General features: G+C 41.0%; 1 protein-coding gene across 1 annotated transcript; it reads right to left on the minus strand.

The window, feature by feature from the left end:
• Positions 1-22: 22 nt before the first annotated feature.
• Positions 23-2696, minus strand: ficd (FIC domain protein adenylyltransferase). Its single transcript, XM_004544579.5, has 2 exons — positions 2096-2696; positions 23-1562 (listed from the first exon to the last, which is right to left on the minus strand). Exons 1-2 carry the CDS (start codon positions 2364-2366, stop codon positions 481-483), a joined length of 1353 nt encoding a protein of 450 aa, XP_004544636.1. The 5' UTR covers positions 2367-2696; the 3' UTR covers positions 23-480.
• Positions 2697-17383: the final 14687 nt, after the last annotated feature.

The following is a 17383-nucleotide window of genomic DNA, read 5'->3' on the forward strand; positions in this document are numbered from 1 at the left end:
AGTCATACAAATGATGCCCTACTTTGCTCATTGTAGACCACTTTTATTTTAAAATAAATAAGAAAATACAGGAAAGTGCATTACAGTGTCTGGAGACATCATCTTTACGTCAAAGAACTAAATGTTCACCGTGCACATCTGCAGTTGAAACTGAAGATTCAAGTCCGACAGAAATCTTGTTTTGTTTCCTGTTTCCTATGATAGAGAATTAAAACACCTAAACTCTCCCACAACACAACTTTTCCTTGCGTGGGAAAATTAGGGTGTGGTAAAGCAAACCTGACACGACAAAAAGAAAATTTCAGTTCACCTTCCTGAAGCAGGCTGATGAATTCAGCAGGCACAGAATCCAAACTGTGACGAGGGAATGATGGGTATGATGTGGACAAAGGAATTCGCATTTTATGATGAGCTCTAAAATGAAATGACATCTATGTTTGCATGCCATTGTTGCCATGCTCCTGTATCCCTACCCTATGGTCAGTTGTGGAATGGGATGGTCTGCTTGCAGTCGAAACAGGTCTGGTCCTGGCCTGCTCCCGGCAGCCCCACGGCGTGCTCCGTAGTAGAAATCAACAACGTGTCCAAAGTTATTTCTGTACATTTGGCTATGAAGCGGATGAAGGGCCGCACATCACCCTCGTTGGCTGTGTCCAGAGCGGCGTAGTATTCAGCCCGTTGTTCCTTGCGGATAGTAATTGGTGGGTATCTCGCTTGCATGAGCACGAGGTTCATGAGCAGCCGCGACGTACGTCCGTTGCCGTCAACAAATGGGTGTATGTACACCAGTTTATAGTGGGCGAGTGCAGCATATTCCACGGGGTGAAGCTGCAGCGCCTCGTCGGAGTTGAGCCACTGAACGAGCTCCTGCATGTGTCTCTGCAGGTCCCGAGGGTGAGGAGGGATGTGGTGGCCCACAAACACCTGATTGGTGCGCAGCCTCCCTCCTTCCACGGGGTCTACGTAGCCGAGCACCCGCCGGTGGATCTCCAGGATGTCGTTGACGGTGATGGCTCCTGATCTGGACAACAGCGTCGTGTTGATGTACTTCATGGCCGCATCCACCCCGATCGCCTCGTTCTGCTCCTGCAGGCTCTTTCCGGGGACGGCGTAACGCGTCTCAATGATATGACGGATCTCTGACAGCGTGAGCGTGCTGCCTTCGATCGCCACGGTGTGGTAGATGTGGTGGTAGTAGGTCTCCTCCATCACTCGGCGGAATGCAGAGTTCCCTTTAGGAATGGACATAAGCTGGCGCACTTTACTGTCGATGATGCTGAAGTAACGCTGATCGATCTCTTCCACCAGGGGAAGGGTCCGGTCTCGGCTAACCAGAGCTCTCTCGTTGCACGGTGAGATGGCCAGGGCCTTGGTGTACAGGTGATCTGCCTGGACGACATCCTTCTCCTCCTCTAAAATGGTCCCCAGCTCCGTCAGGGCATCCACGAAGTCTGGGTTCATGCTAAGTGCATGCACCAGCAGCTTGTGAGCCTTCTCCCTCTTCCCAAGTTTCTTCATCTCCTGAGCCAACTGCAGTGCAGCTTTGGCCTCCAGCTCCATCTCTGCAATCACGACATGATTGACAGGGTGAGCAGTGAAGATGCAGTAAAACAGCAGGTCATGTCATGACAAAATATGAATAAATTCATTAATTAATTAAAAAAAAACGTTATTACACTTGGATGAACTAGAATTTTCAACAACTTCAGAAATCATTCAGGGAACTAATATTCAATTTAAAACACTGAAGCAGCAAATTTGTTATTTTTACATTTAGTTGTTGTGCTTCCTCTTTTTCCTTAACAGTTCGCTGGTCTTCACAGTTAGAAAACAGTGTGAAAATACCTACAATTTGCAGAGGATTTGGAGAATTACAAGCTGACGTCTTCACAATGTCATCATTCAGAAATCCCAACATACAGGAAAAACCAATACGACCAGAGCTTGAAAGCGATAAAGGGAACGCAGTTTTCTCTATAAATTTGTTAAATTAAGCCCTACATGAGTTCACACCGGCCTTCTTTCTCGACATATGGTTAATATTGTTCTGCATATGGAACTAAGCTGACCTCCACAGTAAATAACGTGAGTGTACCTTTGGTCGGCTTGGGCCTCTGAGGCAGCAGATCAAGAGCAGTGAAGGGGACGGTGAGGCTGGTGGACTGCACAGCTGGATGCTGCTGTGGACTTCCCCACAGCTGGCAGCGGAGCAGAGCGATGCCTCTCAGGGAGGCACAGCACTGATCCTCCACCCCAACCATGGGCATCAGGAGCGCCACGAGTGAGCCGAGGGCGATGCAAAGCAGCGGGCCCCATCCTCCTAGGACACGGGCGCTGTAGTAACTCCACACCTTCACAGCAGCCATGAGGACCCCTGGTTAAATCCTCCATCTTCTGGTGTAATGCCCCCCATCTAATTTCACTCCAGCATGGAGACCCGAAATGTGGCGAACAGGAGGAAAACGAGCAGCATGGCAGCTGCCGCGAGAGATCAACTAAACGAGACAACTTTTAACGCCCGTAAGTTAGGAAGCAAGCTACCTTTAGCTACAAACGGAGGCTCTAAACCTTAAGCTAACTTAACGACCAAACGGCGGCTGGCTTTTTGTCAGAGTCGGAACAGCTGTACACATAATACACACATCTCCAACTTCCTTAGGCTCAACGTTTGAACATCCTCGAATATCATTGGTCCGAAGTGTATTGAAGGGCAGAGCCGATTGGGTGAAAATACAGCAATACAACTCTCGTTTCGTAGCCGTCCCTGATTGGCTGAGTCATGGAAACCTTTTCCCCGAGTTTTACCTTTCAGGGACAAGAGCGACATTATGTAATCAGTAGGTATCTAATGTAATCTAATTTATTTTTTAGTTATTGGGTATTTTAAACATGTAAAAGAAGAAACAAATCCTATTTAAAGCCCCTCTATTGCCAAAGATCAAGGCTGTAGAGAAATCTTGAAACACAACTGGGTACTTATTTTGTAGTTATTTGAAAGCATTATATAAATTAGCTTTCATTTCTGTGTTCAGTGAGATCTCAAGCTACATGTTTAGAATCTCCACACAAATTGGATTTTTAAAAATTCACAAAAGTTTATTTCTTTGCTGCAAAATAGGGGTTTAAAACGCCCCCCTGCGGTATATACTTCGACCATCATTGTGGATCTCTCCCTTAATATTTTAGTGCCCTCTTGCTCATCTTATACAATCTCCTTTGCTTTGACCTGTTATCGAAGAAAGAAAAAGCAACAACTCACTTCCATCCTTATCGGTGCCTCGTCCTCTCTTCAGGAGATCCAGAATCTATTAATATGTAAATATTTTTTACATTTTAAAAGCCAATGAGAGTGAAAGACTCACCTAATGCAGACCAAATCTACCTACAGGTGCAAACAGAGTAATTTCACAGATCATGTTTGCAGGATCTGGGCGGGCACAGCATTTTTCCACATTTAGAAAAATAAATTTTTTTTTAAAGTAAGTAAGTTTAAGTATTTCACTGTCAAACTCTGAATATAGCTCATTCTGTTCAAATATGAAACCTTTTTTTAATTTCAGGTTATATTCATTCATGCAATTTTGCAGTGTTTGAGACATAAACACAACAAAAGATCATTTTGATTTGACAAGTCAGGGTAAACAACATACAGTCCTGTGAAAAAGGAAGTTGTCAAAGCACTCTGTAACCATCATCATCATCATCATCATCATCATCGTGGTGCATTCCTGTGAAACACTAAATACTCCCTATGGGGTTGTAGAACCACTGTTAGCAGCAACAACCAATGTAATCACTTTCTGTATGACTTCATCAGTCTCTCACTTTGTTGTGGGTGAAATTTGTCTCATTCTTCTCCACAGTGCTGCTTCAGTTCATTGAGGTTTGTGGTATTCGTTTATACACAGCTCTCTTAACCACCTAGTCTGGGCCATTGCAACATCTTGATTATTATTTTTTTCAGCCATTCTCTTGTATATTTGCTGCTGTGCCTGGGATCATTGTCCTGTTGCGTGATTTAGTATCAGCCAAGCTTTAGCTGTTTGACTGATGGCCTCACATTTTACTTTGGCTTCAAGGTATCCAGGTGCTGTGGCTGCAAAACAAACCCAAATCATCACCTCTCTACATAGCGAAACATCTCCTCTTTGGTCTCGTCTGTCTAAAGGACATTTGGGATGAATTTGCTTGGATGTTCCTGGGAAGATCGTAGCATCATGTTAACACACATCTAAATGCTCCAGAGCAATAAAACTGCCAGAAATTCTGCATTTATGCTTACACTTGCTGAAGATAAATGAATCAAATGCATTTGATGAGCAGAACCTGGTTGTTACCTATCCCTTTTGCTTTGGAACCAGTAAGGGTGTACTTGTCCCCACAGCAGTAGTCGTCTTAGATACAGCTGTTTGTACAGCTGCAGCTCTTCTAAACCCAAAATAAAACAATTCTCCTCTCCAAATTTGTAATGCACCCACTTCATCAGGTCTTAAGGTAATAAGCAGGCATATCAAGCAAAATGCAATCACCATGAGGAGATGTAAATCTAGTGTTCTCTGGTAATTACACTGTTTCTTTTTAGTCTAGCACCTGGATTTGCCCGTTTCAATCCCAAACCCGACTGCCAGCTCTTGCACTGCTTCTGGTCATAACAGGAAGCTACTTTCAATTCCTCCACCTGTGACCATAAACTGGGAGTAACTGGTTCTAGGAAATAAATAGACCAATATTTAAAAGACACACTTCACCTCCATTTGCCCTTCTTCTGCCAGCAGAATGTAAACTCCCTAACAAACAGATGAGGGCAGCATTGCTTTTTACGCAAACAACTCGGTCTCTGTCCAGCATATCCTCTAAAGACTGCAGCAGCGCTCTTGGCCTCAAAATCACTATGATCAGGATTCAAAGCCATTGCTATCAAGTCTTTGAATATAACAAAAAAGGAACCCATGCTCGTATAAACCAAGAGTAACATCCTCATCCTCAGCTTCTTTCTCTAGTGACATTTTAGTAATCCTTCTCATCTGTTTATCTCTTTGTCCTTCACATCACTGCCATTCTATTAGGCTTTATATATGTCTTTTAAAGCTTAATGTGCATCCTCTGTTTATAGTAAAATGGCTTTTATAGAGATTACCACCTGCTGTGGACAGCTTGAGGTGCTGAGGATATATTTCTGGCTGTGCGCCAATGCCAACACTATTAGGCATATCTTCAGCAGATGGCCATGGCGGGCTATCAGCTCTAAATAGCTGGTATTCACGCACAGCCTGTAACTCTGCAGCAACACACTCTCACCACAGGTATCTCAGGGGAGGTTATGAATTAGCAGCCATTCTAAGGTCCGTCTGAAATCTGAGGTTTTGAATTCACTGCACCCTTTTCTGCAGCTGCACACTAACATCATTTCCCACCACAGAGCCTTTGTTGTTCTGACCCACAGCAATTTCGCCTTGGAGGATAATGGCGCTTGCTTGACTTGCATTATTTCTTTACCTGTGTTATTCATGCAGACTTCTCGATGCAAATAGGAGGGTATAGTGGTAAAGGGTGTATTTATGTCGCCATGTCTTTTCTGAGAGTCTGACTGGAGAAAAGAGAGGAAGGAAGATAGAAAACTTGGGAAAATATTTAATCAGTATTCTCCCAGTGATGAGCTGTGATTGGTGCAAATACACCTGCTGGGGCACCTTTTTGTTTTTAAACTTAACTTTAATTGTACCAAATGTATTTTTGGTATTTGGCTCAAAAGAACCTGCCATCGATAATATGTGAAGTATGGCTGTGGAGAAGCACACAAGGTCCCTCCGAACACTTTTCACTCATGGTCAAATAGTGCATCATGGCCAAAATCTAAGGTACTAAAGCACAATCATCACCAGAGCCAAAATCACAGCCTGCCTCAATCAGCCTTGGCAGCAATCAGCGAGGGTTAAGTGAAGCAGCTTCTGTAGTTATCTGACTTCAAAGTGAGCTTCTCAGAAGCACCACGCTGCTGAGGGCTCAGCTACTTTGTCTGTGGCTGCAGTTACCAGCTGCTTATTTCCTATTCACTTACTTCAGAACTGCATATTGGTTTAACAGACATCGGCACAGCGACGTAACTGGTGACACCTTGTGGTTTGCCAACTCCCTTTTTTGAGACCCAGATGGTGTTTTGGCCATCGCCTTTTTGGTTTTGAAGAATGAGACCTTACAAGCGAAGGGCGGGCCTCACTGAGAAAAAGGCACCGCACCCTCATATCTTCCTGAAACACAGAAGAAAAAATGTTTTTATATTTCATTGTTAGATTATTTAAATATTGCCTTTTAAAGAAACATGCTACAGCGTCAATTGAAAAACAAATAGAATAGTTATCTATTTTTTTTATCTTCTGTCCCTGGTAATGGACATCAGGTCCTGTTTTATTACAGAATAAAGTGATGTTATGGATATTTTTCTTTTTTCTGTGAATTTCTGGACATTTTTTAATTTTATTTTTATGAACATTAAAACATTTAGATGAAGAGAACACTCTCCATTCTCCACATCTAACACTCAACTAAACCTGGGTTGCTAGGTAATGGATGTATGACAGAGGGTGGAAGACAGGATTTTTCTCAGCACGGTGCAAGTGGAGTAATACTTAGAGGGCCAGACAGTGGAGCAGGAAGCTTGGAGGAGGACATTTCCAGCTTTTAAGAAGCCTAAGCTGGGAGAAAATGATGTCACCTAAGTACATTATGGGTAAGCAGCATAGTGTAAACCAGGGTAATGAAGTGTTGGGATTTTGATTACTCAGCAGCCTGTGAAGGAAATCATCCGTCCATGGTGTCAGCAGAATGATGTGGCATGTTGCACTGTGCTTATGAGAGGACTCACCATCCGGAAGGGCTTGTTCCAACCTTATCAAAGACATCAAGTGCATTTGTTACTTTGATGGACTGCCTAATCTTAAAGAATCTGTCCTGACTTATAACCTGGAACTACTAAATTTGGATCATAGGTTATCTGAGTCATGCCGCGAACACTGATGTGCTCAAGGATGTTTTCTTAAACCTGGTTGCTTATTTCCTGTTTGATGTAATCAGAGGAGCAGCTGTCTCTGTGGTTTGTTGCCAGTGTTGTCCTGATTCCATGTTTCATGCAAAAAAGAAAACCCCAACCTCATTTAAATGTAATTGATAAAGACAGCAGATAATGCACTTTTAACATATATATTATTAATTATAGAAATCAACAGAATAAAAGAAGAAATTACATTTTAAAGAAGTGTGTTTTTGTGTGTGTGTGTGAATTCAAGTGAAAAGGCTCCTTCTTCCCTTTCTAGAAATTGTATTGCCTAAAATCTTCAGAGCCCTGCATTAAAAAAAGAAAAATCTTATAACATGCCACCTAAAAAGCTGGTATATCCTCCTTTGTGCTTTCATCTTCCTGCTCTAATGTCTGTTCTTCCTCCACCACATCTGACAGCCACCGACCCTCCTTCCACAATTTTGAGTAAAATCCCTGCTATCTCATTGTGCCCTGTGCTTGCTCAAGTATGTACACGGATTGAAACTGTAAGGTAGTAAATCCTGCTGTCCACTACAAAGGAAACCGAATAAAAGTTTTGTTTAGCTACAGAACCATAATATCTGCAAAAAATAATCCTCATCATTTCGAAAAGAAAGTCCCTGTGCTCTGTTAGCCCAACTCACATAAATGTGGCAGCAATAGAAAAAGAAGGCGCAAGATGTCCTCTTGAGAGCACAACAGGACTTTTTCATGTTTGTGGCTGTAATGTGACAAAATGTGGGAAAGTTCAAGGGGGCCGAATACTTTTGCAAGCCACTGTATATTGGTTAATCCAACGAGCACTGTCAAGCAAATCCTTTTTATGCAAACAGAAACTACGAATTTCAGTCAATCACAATCACTAAAGAGTAAGATATATTGTCAAACCTTCAGCACCACTTATTAAGATGAGTGACTGTTTGCATATATTTGAGCCTTTCTGTTTTGACCCTGTGTGCTTTAGAAAAAGTCCAAAATAAATTCAAACTTGTTCTCCCAGTTCTTATTAAAGATGTCTGCTGTACAGTCTTATATAAACAGGAAAAAACACAGTTCCAAAATGATCATGACATTCATGCCCACGACGAGCGTATGTAAACATCGTAATAGCAGCTTGTCACTGTCATCGTAGCTACGTCCTTATCTGGCCTTGCTTTGTCTTCAGTTATCATTCTAAATCTGACAATAATTTACAAATTGAACAAATTACTGGTTTATTAAATAAACCAATAAACGAGCATGTGAGGTCACAAGATCATAACTAATGCATTCATTTAGGATATAAATAAAAACAAATGGGTCATTTTCCCAGAGATTTCTTCTATTATCAAATAAGTCGCCTCCTATTGGCCATTCAAAGAAATTACCTTCCCTTTCCAGACCTGAAGACTTCCTGCAGCTTTCATATATATATATATTCTGTGATGACAGTAGAGCTCTGCTTCTCTCGGTGGATTAAAATTAATAAGACATTAGCTCTGGAATAATTCCACTGGATAACACACTTCGTTTCCGAATGGTTTGTGAAATGAGCTGTATCTGGTTGTTCTCATTTATCTCTGGAGCCACTCTTGGCACTTGCTTTACTGTCACATCTACAAGTTGGTCTGTCTGTGTCTGCCTTTTGTTGTTATTCAGAGATCCTCAGTTATTAGGGTGGCTGTGGCTACAATAGCTTGCCATCACCAGTGTGTGAATGTGTGTGTGAATGTGTGTGTGAATGGGTGGGTGACTGGATGTGTAAAGCGCTTTGGGGTCCTTAGGGACTAATAAAGCGCTATATAAATACAGGCCATTTACCATATTTATTTATTTCAGTTTTAGTGCATGGGTGATTGACTTCTTTACCTTACTGATGAATGCAGCGACTAATCTTCTCTGAGTTCCCTTCAGTTATTGACTCAACCAGTGGAAGTGAATCTCTGGTATGACAGCAGCACAAGTAAGACACAAGGTGTGACAATAAATTGTCACCTCGTGTGACAGTACACTGATGTGCAAAATTGGCTCGAATAATCAAAGTTAACATGAAGCAGGCCAGCGATTTAACTTGTTACAGTTTACCTATACACAGATTCCTGCAAAAGCTCAGAAAACAATGTGTAATCTTTGACTCTGGATGATAACTAAACATCTGTAGTGATGCAAAGCTGATGTTATCAATAACTTTGTCATGGAGACCAAAAATGAATAACATAAAATCTCAGTTAGAAACTGACAGCATTTGACAGACATGAGCAGTCAGGATGATCACGAAAAGGTGCTCGCTGTTGCATTAAAGGAGTGTAGCACTCATTATTTTTACACTTTAAGTGATAGGAAATGCTGATGCTTCCTGGAAATCGAAGTATGTAAGATGCTATTTACAGTCTTCAAAGTCAAAGATCCCCCACAAAGCTGGGGCAACTAGTAGAATCAACTATATCTTTTTTTTTTCTTAAATCAAGACTTAAGAGAATGTGTAGAGGCTAAAGCGACTTCAGCGTACCTCCCTCCATTCTTGAATTCAGTTCAGCTGGCGACAACACAGACAGGCATCAAAATGGGGACATATTGGCCCTTTCTCCATCTGAAATGTTCACAAAAATGGTTTTCTTGACTCTCCTTTAGCTCAAAAGTCAGGCCAAATATGGCAGAATGAGTAACTGATGAAGGATAAATGATGGCATGAGATGAATGCACTCCAGGTCATATTGTGGACTTGCTTTATGCCCATCTGGCACATGCTGACATGAGCTAACCCTCTCAGCTGTGAGAGCAGATAAAAACCACACGAGTCTGCAGTTAAAATCATTGATGAGTGCTAATTCTGTTATTAACTGCCTTAAAAGCCTTGTGCTACTTTGGGATTAGTTAGGCATCTCTAATCTTTAATGCATTCCTGTCATATGCTTTTAGCTCTTATAGCAATGTTTTAATTAATGTTTAATGTCTATGCGGCATTTTTTTTTTTACAAGCTTTCATATTATTCTCTGTGCAGAATAAAACAAATGTTGTTTATTCACAGGTTGCTACGTGCGTTATCATGATCTTCACACCAGCTGACATGTTAACTTAAAGTACACTCCAGAGATGACCTGTCATACACTATTAAAATAACACGCTGTCTTTCTGCTGCTGGCTAGAACTGTGCTTCTAGAGGTAGAAAATCCATCTGCCCACCTGGAAAAAAAGCAACCTGTCAGGGCAGGAAATAAATCCCTCTGGCACAAGCATTGTGCCTCTTCTCCTAACGGTTCGCTCTTCTCCATCCAGCCTCTGTGGAGCAGTCAGTCTGCTTGCTTTTCTGTCTGAGGCGAGGCTTTGTTCTGGGTGACAGAGCTGGGTGTCAGAGATAGAGGATCTCGTTAGGGAGTCAGAGGGGGAGAGCGATGGTGGCACTCTTTGCAATCTCTGGAGTATGGATGGTTCAGCAGGCAGGGATGAGGGGGTCTCAATATGTATGAGAGTGTGCAGGAGAGCCACACTGAGAGCAACAACTGCCCTTAGATGTCAGCATCCGAAATACCCATGTCACTGCAGGATCGACTCTCGGTGGCAGAATGACAAGTGCTTCTGCAAGACGATTTGGGAGGTCAGGATGTGTGTTTTTCCCCTCAGGTGACAAGATAGAGGACAGAGAGCTGTGTTTGGCTGCCCTTAACATGTCCACGAACACCTCCACGAAATGAAGAAAATCAGACTAAAACATATGCAGAAAATGAGCTTTACAGACCCCTCGACTTCATACGAATATTTTGCCTTTGTCTCTGTTGAGGTTTTAGTGGAGAGGTTTCACACAGGAGACAAGAAACAAATAATGACAGTTTTAAAACTATAACAACAACGACTCCCTGTTTATATTGTTCACTTATTTACATGCAAACTGCATAATGTACAGAAATCAGCTGCACTGTCATCATTATATTCAGCGTTCAACAATTCCAAATACAATATATGAGAAAATTTTACATGCATTGGTAGTGTTTTCTGGCTTTGCATTTCTTTTTCTGTCCCTGATGCTTTTTTCTTAATACAGCGAAGCGGGTTTCGTAGTTCAGCCACACTCATACATGACAATACCCATGCATTAAAACCATTTTGCACAATTTACAGTAAGGTTGCCTCTTTAAGGTGTTATTGCTCCACCCAGCCCTTTTCTTCTGTGTGGTTGTTGACTGTGCTGCAAATACTATAAACACTTCCTGCTATCATACTGCTGCTGATATGATCTTTCTGAATAAGCTGCCCCACAAACTGTGAGTTAACTGAGTGAACTTGCATGGTACCCGTACAGGGAATTGTAGATGATTAATTTTATAACTGAGGTGTAAATACAATAGTGAAGAGTGTGTGTGCATCTTCCTCGTGACATTTTGCCTAAAGCGGCGCTCATGATTTATTCAGTTTGCATTCTCGTCTGCCTGTCCTGTTTCTTCCAATCACAAAGAATTTCAAAAAGATGCTCCCTCCATGAATGTCTGGACAAAATAGATAATGTGCTATGTTGCCGTGTAAATGCTGTACCATTTGTCTTCTGTCTTTGCATCTGACTGATGGTCTTGCTGGTATCTTTGATTGTGTTAAACACTGTCATATTTGTTTGCTCGTCAGTAACATATCCCCTTGGATAACAGTCATGCATTATGTACCAGCTTCATGTACCAGCATGTCAGGTCCTGCACCAGCTTGAAGAAATGAGCAGAGTCAATAGGTGAGTGAATGATCTGGCGAGAAAGACAGGGGACCAAAATAATTGGGTCTCCGTTGAGGGACAGCTATTACGATGGCCCTCCCTGAGGCAGTTCTTGCTATTTCACTTATTATTGCACTTCCACATTGGCCCGTGTTGTTCAGAGGCGTGGGTGAGCGAGCCACTAGTTCTGTCAAATGCACACAGTGATGACTCAGGAACCGTGAGCTGCTCATTATTTCCTTCACCCACCAAGAAATGACTGGCAGGTGACTTGTTTTGGTTACTTTGGTAATACACAGATGGGTACAAAATAAAATTAGAGCACCTTATAACCTGATTAAATATAAGACAATCCTACTGGATGACAACCTTTGATTTTGTGCGCTCGCCTGAAGGCGCCTGCCTTTAGCTGCTTTTCTAGATATTATAAGGATTTTCCAATGCAGGGTGATGATTTTGTGACAAGGGAAACTAAATCACACACTTGGTGGAGGTCTTTACACAGCTCAAGTAGGGATGGCTTTGTTTTTAAGGGTGGGTGTATCATTTGAAATCCATTAATAGTAACACCCAAGGAAAGCCCCCTGGTATCACCAACAAGTCAGTAATCAGATCTGTCACCGTGTTTCATGTATAGTCAGAGTTTGATCCAACTGTAAATAATGCCCTGAGGTGATTTGTGTAATATACAGTGTAGGGAGAAAAGAGGAGCTGCTCAGCCATAGAAAACTATCCCATGAAGCTCCCAGTATACAGTTATACAGAACCAGCAAACAAACTTTTACACACTATGCACCTCAGCAGTCCTTGACTCCCACTCTGACACTTATTTCTGGTTTCAAAATACTTCCACGTTGCATTAATACCAGTTACAGATGATTGTGGAACATCTAGAAGGCAAGACGTTTCGCAAACTGACCTGTTGCATCAGCAGCATCCTATTACAGCATCTCTCTCAAGTTTAGTAAGTTCTTTAAAATCACCCATTCTTTCATAAATGTTGGTAAAAGCAAACCGTATGACTGGCTGCACCACAAAGGTTAAGAGGTGCGGCCCAATATTTTGTCTGTGTATTGTTTGCTCTGCAGAAAACGAAATAAAGTAAATAAATCAACATATGGATAGTTGGCTCACTGCAGAGAAGGCTGTAATTTGTTTTCTTTTCTGAACCCCAGAAAATAAAACCAGATGACTTTTATTGTTAAGCGTTATTAAGTTTATCCATCGTTTCTTTTGTCAAAAATTCATTAACTTGTGTCTGCTTGCATGGTTATTAGACTCATCAGAATCTGTGAAAATGTGTCATTTGCCATGTAGATAAAATAGGTTTATTTCACTTTAACACACTCTTTGACATCTCAAAGAAATGTACACATCACTGCCTCCTTCATATGACAGAGTGATCAGTCTGTGTTGACGGCAGGTGGAATCTGAGCAACCGAGGCATTCAGCGCCAACGAGTCTCATAAATCACTGTGGGCCCATATGGTAATCATTCTAGGATCCCATCTGGAGGCTGATTTCATCATATTAAACAAAAACAAACAGCCAGCGGCATCTTCCTTTCCATCCATTTCCCGCCAGCTTCGCATTTTAAAGTCCTGCAGTTTGGAATCAGAGCGCCAGAGCTTCATTTTCTGCACACTTCGTAGCACAAACAGACTTGAACCCAGCTGCAAACTGAAGAAAGTTTAGCATTAGAACTTGCAAGTGATTACTTAGCCGACCTTTAGTGAAAACAATTTATATTGTGTCACATATCGATTAGAATAGTGTGACTTATATACTCTTGCAATTTGAGTAGAACAATGTTGTGACACAGAGATTACAAGCATCATTACTGGGAAGAAAACAGTTTCTAACTGAGCAGCATACAGATTTCTTTGTAATCTGCTAAACAAAAGATTTCTGACAGAGTGGGGTGGTGAGGGGCAAATCTAGTAATTTTAGTTTGTTCCACGTATCAGTTTTGGTTAATTTAGTTGTAGCTGTGATGCCCAAAAAGATGCACCTTTGCCCCTGTAAGCTAACAAGCTGGTTAAGGCTTCAGTCACATAGACCTAGAACTTACTGGTGACCAGGGGCGGAGCGGGGGGGTGGCTTATGGGGCTTAAGCCCGGGTTGTTTTTTCAGAAGCCTTTTGGAGTGTAATTTTTTCATAGTTAGATGCCTGGCTGACAACTGTATAAAACAAAAACTACACACAATATTCGAAGCACATAGTGCACACTGTGGGAATTTACGACTGTGCATGAATCCCCCCTAATATTGGTATGATCCGAGCTCAGGCACTAAGTGACCGAGCGAGGGGGCGGGGCAGCTGCTGCCTGCGAGTGCGCTGTTGGAGAAACGCAGCCAGGCAGACAGAGGAGAACTGAAGTTCGACCAGGTACCAAAGCAAATCATTCGTACTGTACAAATAATGTAAATATGACGGTGAATCATGAAAGATATCAAAGTGATCACTTGACCCATGTTACGTTACTTGCTCTTCAAGTGAATCAACAAATGAAAAGCCGAACAACAACAATGCTGTTTCTTTAGAGAGTCTTAGCTTACACGTGTGTTTATTTCATATTTTCAGTTGTTTCCCTCCACGGCTAAATAAATCGGTTTAAGTAATGTACTGATATACAAGAATGGACATAAGGAGCTTCTTTCAAAGAAAAAACTCAGGTAGATGTTATTTTATATATTATGCTTTGTATGTTGTTCAGTATATTTCTATGCAAAACAAGAGGAACTTCAATACACAGCAGTATATTCACAGCTGAAACCAGATATTTACACTTTATGGAAAACACAAGAACATTTTTTTACTGCACAACATCAATTTAGAGTAAACTTGTTTTGTTTTGGATAAATAAATATTGAAATATCTTTTGAATTAGTTAAATGTCAGAATACAGAGAGACAGTGTATATGTGCTCCTAAATTTGATGAAAGTGATAAAAATAGAAGCTCTAAGTTTATTGTTAATTAATAAGAAACTGCAGAAGATTCCATTCTGAGCTGAAGAAGCTTCTGATAGGTTAGTAGAGTCCATGTGAGTAAATTGGTGGCACAGCTGTGGATGCATATAAGGCAAAACACAGAGCCTGTTTCTTTGACATGGGAACATCAAGAGATGTCAACCAAAACACCAGGAAAAGAACTGTGGAGCTCCATAAGTGTGGCTCAAGTTTGAATACAATTTGGTGCCATTTGCAATTAAGAAATACAGACAGTTTATCTCTTTACTCTTAAAGTTAACAAATATGTTTTTTATATTTATCTAAAAAAATAAACATTTAGTCTGATTTGATGTTACAATTAAAAAAGTGTTTTTATCCGAAGAGTCTGTAAATATCTGGTTTCAACTGTATATTTGATGATTGTCAGCACAGAGAGAGAGAGGGGGGAACAGAGAGGGAGATGGAGAACGAGGACAGAACAGAGATGAACAAGAGCAGGTGAGACACACATGTTAGTCACATGGTTGTTTACCAAAAGTATCAGCGTATCACAGGTCCTCATGTATCTCGTACCTAGTGTTTCTTTTTAGGTTTGTTATTTTTCAAATTCTATATTTATTAAGTTTTGCAGCTTGTTTGCACAACAAGGCTAAATAATTATATAAACCTTTCTCAATCTCAATCTACTACCCTTTAGGGCTAAGCCCCGTGTGTATCAAATGTCTGCCTCCGCCTCTGCTGGTGACCACAGTTACCTGCTACTATTTTACCTGTTTGTGATTAATTTGACTGCCAGCAGACACCCAGCAAATATGCATTTGTTCAGACCAGAGGTTATCAGACCAATGCCAACTGGTGACAAAAATCCCCCCAAAATAACAGGAAAGTTGATGAAGGAGGCACCACTTTTTTGTGTGAAGGGAGGCTTTTAGCCTTGTTTTTGGATAGAGACAGTGTAGCTGGACAGCAAAGTGGGGAGAGAGAAGGGAAGACATGCATGACAGGGCCACGGATCAGACTTAAACTCAGGCCGTACGTCATATAGCCACCTGCTCTTCCACTGAACTAAACTGGCACCCAGCATTGCAGTGTTGAGGATTTTTTTGGACTAAATTGTGCATTAGACATAATTATGGATGTAAGTAAACTGTATACTGATGTTATGATCGTTTTCCAGTGTGACCCATAGTGAAAATAACCCAAAGTCCTTCATTTAGAGATTAAAACAAACAAAAAACAGCATCTATATCGCCATAAGCATGTTCTGTTGTCACCGAATATATGGGGATGAAATACAAAATGACACTTTCCTGAAGCTGTTTATGGGTCTGATGGTCCACTTCTGGTCACACAGAGACTGACCTGCCAAGTGGCATCAGCTTGGCTTGAAAGGTGTATTTTTCTCTTAAAACAAAGAGGTCAAAGCAACAGGTCAGTAAAGTGGAAGCAGGCTTTTCTTTTCATGCATTTTGAGCTTTTTTCTCTGTTTGTGCTGAAGGTTCTATGGTCGCTTGTCTTAAGGACAGACAGCTGTGTGAGTTCTTCTTTTGGTCTGAATGAACAAGAGGCTTTTAATGGAAAGATTTACCTCTGGGTCTTGTTGGTCTGTCTGTGCACACTACAGTTGGTAAGCTGCCAGCTGTAATCCTCCTGAGGGCGATCTCCATGTATGAAGATGTTTATCTTCATAAACCACAGAGGAAAGAAAAACAATCGCATGTGGAGCTTCTTTTGACGTCAACTCAGTTTATTTTAAAGGGCTCTGGATCATTTCCACTTTCATGACTGGTGTAGCTATATAAACCAAAATCAATAAAGTATGATGATGAGATTTAGCTTGTCTGGACTAATTACATCAGTTTAAATAATAAAAAGACAAGTTTACATGCACTGTCACGGGAAGTTTACGGCTGAACTCGATTGATTTTGATGACTTCTTCTTTTCTCTGTGCGCAGTATGATTTTAATTTATAGACCTCTTTATAAAATAAATGACAAAAGGAGGAAGATGAAGAAAAAGCCATAGAAGAGTTCGAAGGGTGTAATGAAAATCAAAATACTTCCAGAAACATTAAATCATCATCAATTTGAAAATCATAGCCAACTGCACACAATAAAATAAGTACATTTGAACAAAAGATCAAACAAGTGTCATATTTAAAAAATAATATTTATCTTAATGGGTTTTTCATTAGTCCAAAGGAAGAAGAACTAATCTATTATTTTTTCAGACGGGTAACCAGTGGGTTTTATTCTAGGTCCAGATTTACTAATGCTCTGTAACAGTGCAATACATTTGCTCTGCATTAAAACGCTGCTGTTGGGTTTACTAAAAGGAAAACTGGACAAGATGAGGACAAAAGTAGATGTGTATGACTTACAAAACGATCTCCAGCAGATGAATAGTGTCTGAAAGTCATGTCCTTAAGAAATGGGAGAAAAAGACCAGAAACAGGACCTGATGTGGCGCTTCAGTTGATCCATGTTGAAGTTATGGACTTCAACATGGATCAACTAACCTGTTATTCTCTTTTGTGCTTCACAACATGAAGCAGTGTGTGATCAGCTTTACACCACAAAAAGCAGCCAGCATAAAAATGAGCTTTAAATGTCCTTCAAGAGGCCTGAAGAAGTAACTACTTAAAGAATTACAAAAAAGAATACATTTCACACCAAATACTCTTTTTTTCCTTATATGCTGTATTTCCATTTATGTT

Source organism: Maylandia zebra, linkage group LG12 (assembly GCF_041146795.1).
Source record: "Maylandia zebra isolate NMK-2024a linkage group LG12, Mzebra_GT3a, whole genome shotgun sequence".
Classification (NCBI taxonomy): Eukaryota; Metazoa; Chordata; class Actinopteri; order Cichliformes; family Cichlidae; genus Maylandia; species Maylandia zebra.